Here is a 12,422-nt window from a genome sequence, read left to right on the forward strand (position 1 = left end):
TGAAAGGATGCGTTTTTCATTACGTCTCGTTTAATAGCTTCCTCGGCCGTAGTAAGAAAGGTTGGGAGGGGGAACACTTGGTGTTGGACCGCTTCTCGCATTTGGGCCTGACCGCGCGTTATACGTCAGATCAAATGACGTTCCAAGACGTCCGGTCTCCTTAGCGAAGTTGATACGAAGAGGACCACCATTCACCATCGTTCCTCCAAGCATTTCTCTCGCCCGAACAGCCATACCTCTGTCCGATGTATTCACAAAAGAAAAACTACCTTTGGTCACAACCCCGATTACATTCGCATATTGACCAAAAGCATCTCGGAGCTCCTGCTCGGTAGTTCCTGGACCGTACCCAGCGACAAATAGATTTTTTGTCGCCGGATTTCCACGGTCGTCTCGTGCAGCATCAACTTCTGCCAGAGACAACGGAGCGGAAGAGTGTCCTCCGTTCATAGACGCTTGCACAGGAGGCGGCGGAGGAGCCACCACTCCGTACGGGCCAGAAGCAGCACCCCCTGTCGCACCAAAAACAGTATTGACGAGCGGTTCTCCACCGTGGTAACTGATTTGCTCGGTCGGTCCACTTCCTCCATAATGATTTGGTGCAGTATTTCCCCCCGTGTAGGATGAAGGTGCTGAAGTACTAGGGAAAGAGGATGCTAAGTCGCGGTTTTTCCTCTGCGCGGGATTGATGCGGACGGGCATACCACCTAGAAGGGTCCCATTCAATGCTTCTCTCGCTCTCTCTGCATTTACAGGATCAGATGTATTCACGAAAGAAAAGTTACCCTTCATAACAACTTCGTCAACTTTCACATACGGCGCGAACATCGCAATTATATCAACCTGACTTGTAGTTGGACCGTACCCACTGATGTGGAGGTTTCCTTCCGAACTGCTTCGGAAGGAACTACGCGGAGGTTGGACAGAAAAAGGAGGCAGAAATTGTCCAAAAGAGGCAGGTGTAGTCGACGCTGGGCCATACAAGCCAGGCGATGGTTGGTAGGGGGTATGCGACGTCGTGCTTTGTCGCAGAGAGGCATCGAGTCCGTTGGAGGGGGTAAGCGTTTGGACTAGACTCATTAGTCTTTGTTGGTCATACATTCCACTAGAATCAACCAAAGTACTCAATAAGCCAGGAGAATTTGCTAAAGTGTCCAAGGCCCTGGTGTCCTGACCAACGAGAAACATAGGAAGACCAAGGGCCTGGAGATATTCTGGTGAAGCTACATTTGAGTTTCCGAACGCAGCTGTCCCAGCTGGATTACCATTATATAGCGATGTCGATTGATTCTGGTACACTTCTGTGGCTAGCGGTGTCGGTGCGGGTACGGTAACTGGCTCGTGGGGGACGAAAAAGGGTATAGTACTAACCACGCTTGATGCCTGAGACGTCATATCTAGTGCTTGTTCAATATCGTTCAAAGGGGCTGGACTACTGGGTACGTCAGATTCCGAAAAGTATTGGACTGGCGGGACGTTTTTCATACGTTCATTTTGAGCACGTATTTCCGATGAAGACGGCTGGGTGCGAGTAGCATCTGAGCGCGCGGGCAATACCTGAGGTTGTCTCCACTCGATGGTGGTCTGCACTGTCTTAGGCACGGGCAAGTCGAAAGTATCATCATCTTCAAGAAGCTTCGACTTTCTGTAATATCAACGGTCATGGTTTAGAACAAGGATTGATAAGGGATATCACCGCAACCAAATTACTTACTTTGCGCTCGCTAGCAATTCTTTTTCTCTCAACCTATCCCGTTTCTTCCGGTCAGACCACGAAACAGTCGAGTCTTCGGTAGTTGTAGTAGCCTGTGTTTCGCCACCTTCTCCAAGCTGGGATTTCGCCAAATCCCCTCCAAAATGATCATGCCACTTGACGCGTAGCCCTGGTTTTAAAGGAGCTACAGAATACAGATGTAAGGGATAAAAAATGATCAACAGTCATTTGGGACGCCGTTCGCACCATGACCCCCTACCTTTCTTTGAGCTTTCGTCGTGGCCACCAGGCATATTTCCGTTGACCATACTGAGTGCTGCTGCAGCCTTAGCCGCAACATCGTCTATGGACGAGGTCGATTTCGTGCTGGACGAAAGGAGTTTTGACTTTAAAGGTACGCTTGATTCGGAAGAGGAGACTTTCTTCAGCAAAGACGAAAACGCGGACTTCTTGGTATCTTCCGTTTTGATTCGCTTCACCATTGTATGGGCTTGTTTCGGAAGATCTAACTCAGCTGGTCTCTTGGTATTCTCTTTTGTCTCTGCAGGCGTTTGAGCCTTCTTTGCCTTGACAGATGCATTCCAAGCATCCTTGATTTCCTGAATACGCTCCTTAATGGCAGATTCGTTTGGAGTTCCTACGCAAATCTTGTGCTTCTCAATTGACCCAATGATCTTACCCATACCTGAAGTCTTAACCACCGTCTTGTCCACTGGAAGATCGACAAGATTGGAAAGCATGTGCAAGAGGAGGTCCATTCCACCTGTGGAAAAGCACCATGATGTAAGGGGCAAACTCTACGATGCAAGCTTATTCCTTGCTCGACATTACAAACTTACCAACATCACCAGCCAAAATATCACCGAGCCATGCTTTGACTGACTCGAGGTAGCCATTAATCAGGATTTTTTCCAACGACTTGCTGTCTGACGACGTGGCTCCTACAAAGGCCAAGATCAAGCATCGGCGTTGCTCTAAAGCGCCCCTCTTTTGATCGTCTGTACCAGCAGGGATTGCAGCTTGGCTTTCGACTTTCTATTAATTATCAACAAACGCATGGCGTGACGAAGAAATAAAGTGTGAGAGTTCCGTTCCGATTCAAAGCACTTATACGTACGAACAACAAGTAGGCAAAGTCTCGCTACAGCGATTCATCAGCAGATAGTTTGCGTATTGTTTCTTCTAATAGAAGTCGAAGATAGATTCAACATATCAATCCACCTTGGTATGGTCTCCGCGTGTACGCATACTTGAACACATTTCAAACACATCAAGATCATAGCGCGTGTGCCTCGAGAGCAGAAGTCACGCTCCATATGGCGGGGCAGGCTGATGATGGCTATGTCTAATCCACTATATTTGCTATCCAGACTAAGCTGCCACCTGCATTTGTATCATAAGTCATAGTTGTCATTACTGACTGAACGGACTAAGACTTTCTCTCGCGCCGGTTGTTTCGGATAGCGTAGTTGTTATCTCAAGAAAGTTATGATGGCGTCACGGAGCCACAGAGATCCAAGCCCCTTGCAAGCCCTTGAAGAGGCGCCTTGGATTGGTCTCGAACATCTCGGTTGTACGTCAGCAGTGGAATGATCCATGGTACCGTCGCAATCAACAAACTCCACCACGATTGAGCCTTCCTCCGGAGATCGACCGAAGCCTGGTGGAGGAGCGTTCAAGAGGCTGACCTTCACAAATGTTGTGGTAGTGCAAGCACATCAACTGCTTGAAATTTCCCGAGATCTCATATTGTATCCAACTTCTTGAAGAGCACCAGCAGGAACAACTGTGACCTGACCGAACCGGACCTGTTCTTCCGTACAGGATCAATCTACGCAACAATCCAAACTCACCTGCAATACGCTAGAAAATTCCTGGGCGACGTTCGCGTCGGACGCCAAAGAAAAGGCTAAATAAAAGAAGCGTAAGACGCAAATATTAAACGGTAAAGATCACGAGGGGCAAAAGGGGACATGCGATCATACTTACCACCGGCGTCCAGGACACGGGTCACGGAAGCTTCGAAGCCATCTGCATCTACAACCCTATCCTCCGTGAGCAGCGATGGAGGACACTTGCCACTCTCCCGAGCCCGTTGCAGCAAAGCACTCATGATAGATAGAGCAAAAAGCTGCTGTGTTCGTATAGTGTATATCTATGCGCTTGCTTTCCAAACCGCAACGACGTTAACGATAGCTGAGTTAGCGCAGTTACAGGCGTAAGTAGCCGTAGAATGTTGGCGTCTGGAAGCCGGCGTCTGTGCGCGTATTTCATTGCGTTGCTGTGGTTGTCCTGGATCGATTGGATCGGACGAGTCGAGTATGAGACGAACAGTACCCGGAAACGGGGGCGAAGGCGACTCTCTGTTCCTCGCAAGAGACAAAATAAGATATGAGCCACAAACCCTAGTTACTGTTGTACCAGGTTTTGGTTTTCAGCGTTTCCCCCTCTGAAAAAATCCATGTTCTCGGGACGATGGAGGCCGACAATATATCAGAAATGAACGGAAGCGGAGGTGCAAACACAAACCCTGACGACTAGAAAAATGAAAGTGTTGCAGACTCTCTCTTCTACAGTCCTACTTATTGGTTCACTCTTCGTAACTACTGCAATGAGTCTACCGAGTACCAATGTCAAGACGATATACGGGATTCCAGGCAGCGGCTGGACTAGCCCGCAATGGCAATGGGGATATGGGGTCGGTACCGGTCATGATTGTGCGGCTATCTGTAGGCGGTTATACGAAAAGCGCCAGTTCCGCGTCGAGTTGGTGGAACAGCTAATCGAATCCTCGAATCCATCCAATCGCGTGCCGGCCAATTTTGAAGAGGTCAAACTCGTGTTGGCATTGGTGTGGCAAAACGGGCGATGGAACGGGAAAGACGGCGGCGAAGGCGGCTACGGAGAAGTGCTGCAAGAAATGGCATCGGCGCGGCGTTACGAAAACGGCCCGGACGACGAATGTTCAGGATTACTGGTGCGCGATATGGCCAGGCGATTTCCACTTCTAAATCCATCAGGCGAGCAGCAGAAATTGATGGATCAGCTATTGAAAGACGCGGATTCAGACTACGACTTCGCAAGAAGGCGGTGTAGCGGTCTGGTTTTGCAGGCGATGGGATTTGTTGAACAGGGATGTTAACGACAAGGGTTCGGGTAGCAATCACTTCGTTTTCGGCAAACAAGGACATCCGCTTTAACTTTAGGCCAATTAAGAGCCCCACTGTTCCCTGTTGTTAGCACTCCATTATCATAGCATGTATAAAGGGGTCAGGTTCACATGAGGATGTATAGTGTATTCACTCTCAAGAAGAACCATTGACCGAGTTTCCCCAACTTCTTTATGCAGGTGACGACTTGCGCATTAAATCAAGTCGAAACATTCGAGACAGAGGAATCCCTGCTGAGCGGCAAAAATTGACAATCTCACTGTAGGAAGACGCACCGCTTCGTTCGATCATCTACGTGATAGCAAGAACAACATTTGTTAGCATGGTTTAATTTTTTTTGAAACGACCGCTCATCAGAAACGTAATGTCGTACCTGAACCAGAATTTCGTCTTCACTCGGTAAAGGCAATTTAGGGATAGAATGTGATGCATCTACGTCCATGAGATTTACACTGGTGGCCACTGACGACTCGGAGGAGGATTCCCCGCGGGATCGTTTCGTCAAACGAACCGAGCCTGAGAAGACTGTATCAGCCTTTCGAGGAATTCCTAAAACAGTGACTCGAGCATTTGCAAGATTCCAGTCCTCACTCTTCATGCTAATGAAATTGTCCAGCTAATTTGTAAAAGGGTCTTGTGCCGATACGCTGCCCGCGGCTCAATGGATGTCACTCTTCGGGTGGGTACGGCGAAGTGGTGAAAACCATTTCTGCGATTCCCGAATGCGTGAGATATGTTTGGAATGCGATACTACCAAGTATACCGCTCTCACTTTCAGTTCCAGATTGACTATTTGTAAAATCAAGCGAAGAATAAATAACGCGTTGCGACATTTGAAGTCATTTTAACGTTTTGCGACCACGCATTTATACTACATCAATAAACGGGACATTATAATAAAGGTCGAATCTGTGTCGCGTAAAACCTTTATCATAGGTGTTACTTTTTGATCGCCGACTATGAGACCATAATGAATGTCGGGCGAAGGTAAGTGGAAAGCCCTCATTAGCCTCATTGGACTTGTAATTGCACCTCGTCATTTGAAATATTCCGCACTTCTGAGATACGAGAAAGGCGGTGTCGCAACGAGCTCCACTTCAAGCCACATAGAAACGGAACACGGAAATCTACATACTTCGCGGAAATCCTTTATGAATGAAAGCACTGCCGTCTCAGCTAGCCAGAGAGACGCGGAGCTTGACCCCAGCACTCCGGAGAGAGGAATGACGCCGTTTCTAAAGAACGGCAACCCTCCAAACCGACGCTTTTTAAATTACGTTGGATTGTCACGGTGCTCCAAGCGTTCACTGAAGCCAGTACTTCGATACACAGGCGAATCCAGGTACGGCTAGGCTTTTCTCTGCCCGGAGCCCTCGCGTGGTTTCCGTTGGAGGCGCCGACGAGCTGTCGGTCCAAAAACATTCCGGATGGGATCGAAACGGATTGGTGATGTCCCGTAAAATAGAAATGGATATGTCGGCTCGACCAACAAGCCATGAGTGTTGGCTGATACAAAATATTTTGCATGTGTGGCACGTGTTTGCCTGGGACATGAGTAACGCTCATCTGAGCGGACAGCGATTGAAAAGGCTCTTTGACACTGTAGATTATTGATTTGTACATCTGTAGCACAAATGTCTACGGTACGCCAGCCTTGACTTTTTTGACAAAGGAAGCCAGTCGAGACATGAGATCGTCGACACCTTCACGTTCCCTCGCACTCATCCACATGAGCCTTGAATGCGGCATCGACTCTTTCATCTTTCGTTCCAGATCATTCCGTGCCCATTTAACTTCAAGTCCTTCTTCCCATTCTTGTTTGGCACCTTCAAAGGCATCTATCTTGTTGATAACGACAACTTGAGGCATTTGTGCAAGCTGACCAGTTCCGTACTTGACTATTTCACGATTCAACATTTCGTAGTCAGCTGCTGGGTCGTTGGACGTCGCATCGATCAAGTGCAGAATGACGTGACAGCGTTCGACGTGTCGCAAAAACGCGTGTCCCAGCCCGACACCCTGCGCAGCCCCGGCAATCAAGCCCGGCACGTCACACAAGACAAGCCCTTCACTACCGGCACCCTTATCTGGCTGTGAGGACTGTGCTTCTTCCAACGCCCCACCCGGAATCCATACCCCAAGATTCGGAATGACGGTGGTGAACGGATAGTTCGCAATTTTGGGCTTGGCCCGTGTCACGGCGGCCAAAAAGGTGGATTTACCCGCGTTGGGAACTCCCACAAGGGCCACGTCCGCGACAATTTTCAGAGTAAGCTTGAGTACTTTACGGTCGCCCCCAGTCGCCGGTATCCGTGGTCGCCGAACCCCGCGGTTGCGACCCTGAACACCGGTACCTTCGCCCCCTTGCCCACCCTGTGCTACTACAAGTTCGTCCGTTACTTCGGTCAAGCTACCTAGTTCGCGATAGTCTCCGGGCGATATCTCTTCCTGAACGACAGTACCCGGTGGTACACGGATGTACACATCCTTTCCGTAGCGACCATTTTTAAATTGGCGGTCGCCGTCACTGCCATTTTCGGCTCGAAACGATTTGGGTCGCAAGGTAGCCGTGGATTGGGGAGCCGCCGCGGCACCACTACCGCCGAACGAATTTGGTCGCCAGGCTTGTGTGAGTCCTGCCAATGTATTGAGTGAGACGTCTACTTGAAGAATCACGTTTCCGCCTTGACCACCGTTGCCTCCGTCGGGCTGTCCGTTCTGTCCACCTGCGGCTTTTTTGTAGGTGCTGGAACCTTGTCCGCCGCTGCCACCGCGAACGTACAGTATGGCTTCGTCGAAGAAAGAGTATTCGTTGACGGACGATGACAACGCTTCCAATGAATCAAGACTCTGATCGCTGTCAGAGATTGCGTTGCCGTCCGCACTAGTCACCGCATAGCTTTTGAAGTCCTGCAATGGTCGATTGGGTGAATAGTATGTTGGATTTTCATCACCATCTTTTTCGCAACGGATAGGTCTGATCTGGAGGTCGTATCCGAAGCCCCATCTTCCGAAGGAGTTGCGCGACGATGACTGTATCTGTACGATGACGACGGCGGTGACGATACAACTCTTGCCGTTTGGTGGCACGGGTACGCCAGCGAGGAAACAGTGGACGTGACTGCCCAGGCAGCACACGTTCTTGTTTTCTGCATCGCCAGGAGTAGCACAAACACCACATTAGCGGCTACCGTGGTTCGTCTCTTCCGCCATTGAGGAGGGCAGCTTGTAGTCTGGATGACTATCGTCATAATGGACGGGTTGAGAGGTTGCGGGGTAGAGGTTGGAACGGATCAACTGTAAGAATAGGAGCAACACCCATTCTCTTGTTGACCGAAACATCACCGACCGCAGATCCGGATGCCCGAGAAATGTCGGATTGGATGGTAAAAGGTTCAATTTTCCCAGAGCAGGCTGGGGTGCCTGTCACCAACATGCATTCCTCTGTTTTGCTGGTCAGCAGGCAGACGTTTTAGCCATTCGGTGGCTGTACTTTTAGTAAGTGCGTGTTTTCGAGCATTTGCTTCCACGTGACATGTGATGTATGTTACAACACAGCAGTCCAGTGACAGTCTCCCATTCCCAAGCGGATTAGCGAGTAACTAGTGAAACGAGTCCAGCGTTTGATGGATGGATGGTACGGGACAGGAAGGGAGGGATGTGGATCAACTTGAAGAACTACCGTACAATCGTGTCACACACCAAAGAGGAGTCGTCTACAAAGCAAGCGTTTGTGTTTGATACATACTACGGCAAATCCTTCACAAACGCACTATTTCGGTAGGAAACACCACCTCTACTAACAAAAGTAGCCATGAGGTTTTCTGAGGCGGCAGCGGCACTCACTGCGACCGTGCTGTTGGCCGTCAGTGTCCGGGAGAATCACGGATCCGTGGGCGCCCACCAAGCCTCTTCCGTCACGTCGACAAGGACTTCCAAGAGAACCAGAGTACCCTTTTGGGGCTCCCGTTTGGACCATATCTACACAGCCGACGCGACCGTCACGACATCCGCAATCCTTTCCACACGGGGCGGAGGCGCTCCGGGAGAAGTCCGGAAGGAAGAAAAGCCGGTGGAAGTCACGGTCGACGCCGAAGAATTGTACCTTCCAGGCTTATTGCAGGCTTCCATCACCCGAACCAACAAGGTAGGTTATGTTTGTTGCCTGGATGCTCTCGATTGGACGTTGAATCCATTGCGAAATCAATGAGGCAGATCGCTCACGTACTCTTTTCTATTTGTCCCGGGTAGCCAACTTCGGCACTTTCCGATTGCAAGGTGACCTTGTCCCCGTCGAAAGCCAAAGAACTCAAGGTTTCTTCTGGAGATGCCGTTGTATTGATCGGACGTCGTCGCCGTGCCACCTACGGTCGTGTTCAGATCGAAAAAGGCAAGAAAGGCTCGTGCACCCTATCGTCTAACTTGGCGACCAACTTGCGACTCCGACAAGACGATATGGTCAAGGTAGTTCCTTTGCATGCGGCGGATCACGAAGAATCCCGGTCGGGAGATCTGGTGCTCCTCCAAGCAAAGGAACCACCTAAAGTTAAGGCCGTTACCTTTGCGCCGGTTGAAGACAGTCTCAAGCAGTTGGAATCGGCGGAAGGAGGCGACGAAATTGCGGAGGAAGAATTGCAAGCCAGGTTTGTCCAACCATACGTGGACAATCCACAACAAGCCATGGTCAAGAAAGGCCTCTTACTAATGCTCCGGGATGAAAACAACAAGGCGCTAGAATTCATGGTGACACATATCGATACGGAAAATGATGCTAGTGAAAGTAAAGCCTCTGAAGGTACGTGTCAAACAACACTGGATTGTATCAGTATTTATGTATGTTGACTGCACGATAATTTCTAATAGTTCCATGCTTTGATTGTTGCGATTTACAGACGACGACGAAGACGTTGCGGTGGCGGGAGAAATGACTTCTGAGACGGAAGTCATCATGGGAAGCTCGACACCACGTCTCGAAGTTGGACTAGGCTATGACTCCGTCGGAGGCCTCGATTCAGCGATTCAGCTCATGCGTGAGCTGATCGAACTTCCGTTGCGTTTTCCCGAATTGTGGACGACTGCTGGTGTACCTACGCCGAAGGGAGTTTTGCTGCATGGCCCTCCTGGGTGTGGGAAAACGCTCATTGCGAATGCTTTGGTGGAAGAGACGGGAGCGCATGTCGTCGTTATCAACGGCCCGGAAATTATGGCACGCAAAGGAGGAGAGAGCGAAGCAAATCTTCGCCAAGCCTTCGAAGAAGCCATCGAAAAGGCTCCGTCGATCATATTCATGGATGAGCTTGACTCAATTGCACCGAAGCGAGACCAGGCGCAGGGTGAAACGGAAAAACGCGTCGTGTCACAATTGCTAACCTTGATGGACTCGCTGAAACCCAGTTCAAATGTCATGGTCATCGGTGCCACAAACCGCCCCAACGTAATCGAGTCGGCTCTCCGTCGTCCCGGTCGTTTTGATCGTGAACTAGAGATTGTCATTCCCGATGAGGATGGCCGCCATACCATTTTGAAGATTAAGACGAAGGACATGAAAATTAGCGCTGACGTTGACCTATTCCAAATCGCTCGTGACACACACGGATACGTGGGTGCGGACTTGCAGCAACTTACAATGGAAGCTGCTTTGCAATGTATTCGTTCCAACATTGCAAATATGGATGTGGACAGCGAGGAACCTATTCCTGAAGAGATTCTCGATACGTTGGAAGTCACTAACGATCATTTTATTTACGCGCTAAGTGTGTGCGATCCCAGTACCCTTCGCGACAACAAGGTGGAGATTCCAAACGTGAAATGGGAAGATATTGGTGGTTTGGAGGAGACCAAACGTGAACTACAAGAAATGGTTCGGTATCCGATCGAGCATCGGCATCTTTTTGAGCGCTTCGGAATGCAAGCCTCTCGTGGGGTTTTATTTTACGGCCCACCTGGTTGCGGAAAGACGTTGATGGCCAAGGCTATCGCTAACGAATGTGGCGCCAACTTCATTTCCGTGAAAGGCCCCGAACTTTTGAATGCTTGGTTTGGAGGATCCGAAGCCAACGTTCGTAACCTTTTCGACAAGGCCCGTGCCGCCAGTCCGTGCATTCTTTTCTTTGACGAGATGGATTCAATCGCGCGTGCTCGCGGAGCGGGTGGTAGTGGCGGTTCCGAAACTAGTGATCGTGTCATTAACCAAATCCTCTCCGAAATCGACGGCATGGGATCGGGCAAAACGCTTTTCATTATTGGAGCGACGAATCGTCCCGATATTCTGGATCCCGGTATCATGCGTCCTGGGCGATTGGATCAACTGATTCACATTCCGCTACCGGACCATGATTCGCGTGTTTCAATCTTTAAGGCCAATCTACGAAAGAGTCCTATCGACGAAGAGGTCAATATGAAACAGCTGGCAGACGCTACTGAAGGGTTTTCGGGAGCTGACATAACTGAGATTTGTCAACGAGCCGCCAAGAATGCTATTCGAGACAGCATAACAGCCGGTATTGAGCGACAAAAGCGTGTCGAAGCAGGGGAGCTTTCGCAAGAAGAAGCCGATGCTCTTCCAGACCCCGTACCGTTTATCACCAAAGCACACTTTGAAGCTTCCATGAGCAAGGCGCGACGTTCGGTAGGCCCCGAAATTGTAAAACAGTACGAAGATTTTACTGCCAAGATAAAGCAACAATGGAGTAGCTCCGGTGCCGAAGGTGCAGAAAACGTTTACGATATCGACGCGGCAGCAGCCGAACAGGCACGCGAGGACTCAATGGTAGAGGGGGATGAAGAAACACTAGTCCCAGTCGTTGGTTCAGATTCCGATAGCAATGAATAGACCAAGCTAATGACTGATTATGCTGACAGTGAATTTGAATTCTAAATAACCCCTTTGAGCGTAGTATACTGAACTTTTTCCATGGAAATGGATAGTAATTGTGTGAACAAATGTGGTAGTGGATTGGGTCCTGTGACATAGTTCCTATGTCCGGGTACAACGAAATATACTCGCCGTTCATTTTGCGTGTCGAAACGATATCGGTATCCTTCGTTCCGAACACTCCGAGATTCACTCATGTAAGCCGAGTGTTGTAAATTTTTGTAGACACCCAGGTGATTCTTTTCCTACGACTTTGCAGTAAAGGATTTATGTTAGATTAGAGACTCGCTGGCTACCGTTATAAATCCCAACCCGACTGTTGAACCTTGTGGAATATGCGTTAGACCACATGATAGTCTATTATTGGTAGAGCCCTCTAGTCCCACAAAGTCCAGTGTATGTAGTCTTGTTTAACTGGAAATCGGTGTCCGAATTGTCGAACCGTCCTATTCCCACACACATATAAATATGTATGGATACAATACCGGTAGTAATTTGATCAGCGATTTTTTCAACTTTCTAAATATATCGCATTTACTAAAAAGCCGTACCACTACGACAAAAACATCTCTTCCCAAAAGAGGTCTAACGCTCACACATACAGTCGCAACTCTGTAAATACATCAGCGAGAAAAAGTTCACTGGCGTTTCCGCTCTTACTCGC

At 49.3% G+C, this 12,422-nt stretch overlaps 5 protein-coding genes across 5 annotated transcripts; 2 read left to right on the top strand and 3 right to left on the bottom strand.

Annotated features, from left to right (window-relative positions):
- Positions 1-30: 30 nt before the first annotated feature.
- Positions 31-3,827, bottom strand: PHATRDRAFT_34096 (predicted protein; the record flags this gene model as incomplete). The annotated part of the gene is made up of 7 exons (XM_002178602.1): positions 31-1,645; positions 1,715-1,898; positions 1,974-2,477; positions 2,554-2,749; positions 3,292-3,402; positions 3,568-3,623; positions 3,704-3,827. 7 exons carry the CDS (start codon positions 3,825-3,827, stop codon positions 31-33), a joined length of 2,790 nt encoding a protein of 929 aa, XP_002178638.1.
- A 445-nt stretch (positions 3,828-4,272) lies between these two features.
- PHATRDRAFT_44626 (predicted protein) lies at positions 4,273-4,856 on the top strand (the record flags this gene model as incomplete). The annotated part of the gene is made up of 1 exon (XM_002178324.1): positions 4,273-4,856. Exon 1 carries the CDS (start codon positions 4,326-4,328, stop codon positions 4,854-4,856), a length of 531 nt encoding a protein of 176 aa, XP_002178360.1. The 5' UTR covers positions 4,273-4,325.
- A 199-nt stretch (positions 4,857-5,055) lies between these two features.
- PHATRDRAFT_34098 (predicted protein) lies at positions 5,056-5,482 on the bottom strand (the record flags this gene model as incomplete). The annotated part of the gene is made up of 2 exons (XM_002178603.1): positions 5,056-5,175; positions 5,258-5,482. 2 exons carry the CDS (start codon positions 5,480-5,482, stop codon positions 5,056-5,058), a joined length of 345 nt encoding a protein of 114 aa, XP_002178639.1.
- A 313-nt stretch (positions 5,483-5,795) lies between these two features.
- Positions 5,796-8,320, bottom strand: PHATRDRAFT_44627 (predicted protein; the record flags this gene model as incomplete). The annotated part of the gene is made up of 3 exons (XM_002178604.1): positions 5,796-6,484; positions 6,527-7,923; positions 8,183-8,320. The coding sequence occupies 3 exons, from the start codon at positions 8,318-8,320 to the stop codon at positions 6,061-6,063; spliced, it is 1,959 nt and encodes a 652-aa protein (XP_002178640.1). The 3' UTR covers positions 5,796-6,060.
- Positions 8,321-9,339: 1,019 nt separating this feature from the next.
- On the top strand, positions 9,340-12,347 carry PHATRDRAFT_41850 (predicted protein; the record flags this gene model as incomplete). The annotated part of the gene is made up of 4 exons (XM_002178325.1): positions 9,340-9,679; positions 9,828-11,384; positions 11,475-11,591; positions 12,304-12,347. 4 exons carry the CDS (start codon positions 9,340-9,342, stop codon positions 12,345-12,347), a joined length of 2,058 nt encoding a protein of 685 aa, XP_002178361.1.
- Between the last annotated feature and the right edge of the window lie 75 nt (positions 12,348-12,422).

Source organism: Phaeodactylum tricornutum, chromosome 4 (genome assembly GCF_000150955.2).
Source record: "Phaeodactylum tricornutum CCAP 1055/1 chromosome 4, whole genome shotgun sequence".
In the NCBI taxonomy this organism is placed as follows: Eukaryota; Bacillariophyta; class Bacillariophyceae; order Surirellales; family Neidiaceae; genus Phaeodactylum; species Phaeodactylum tricornutum.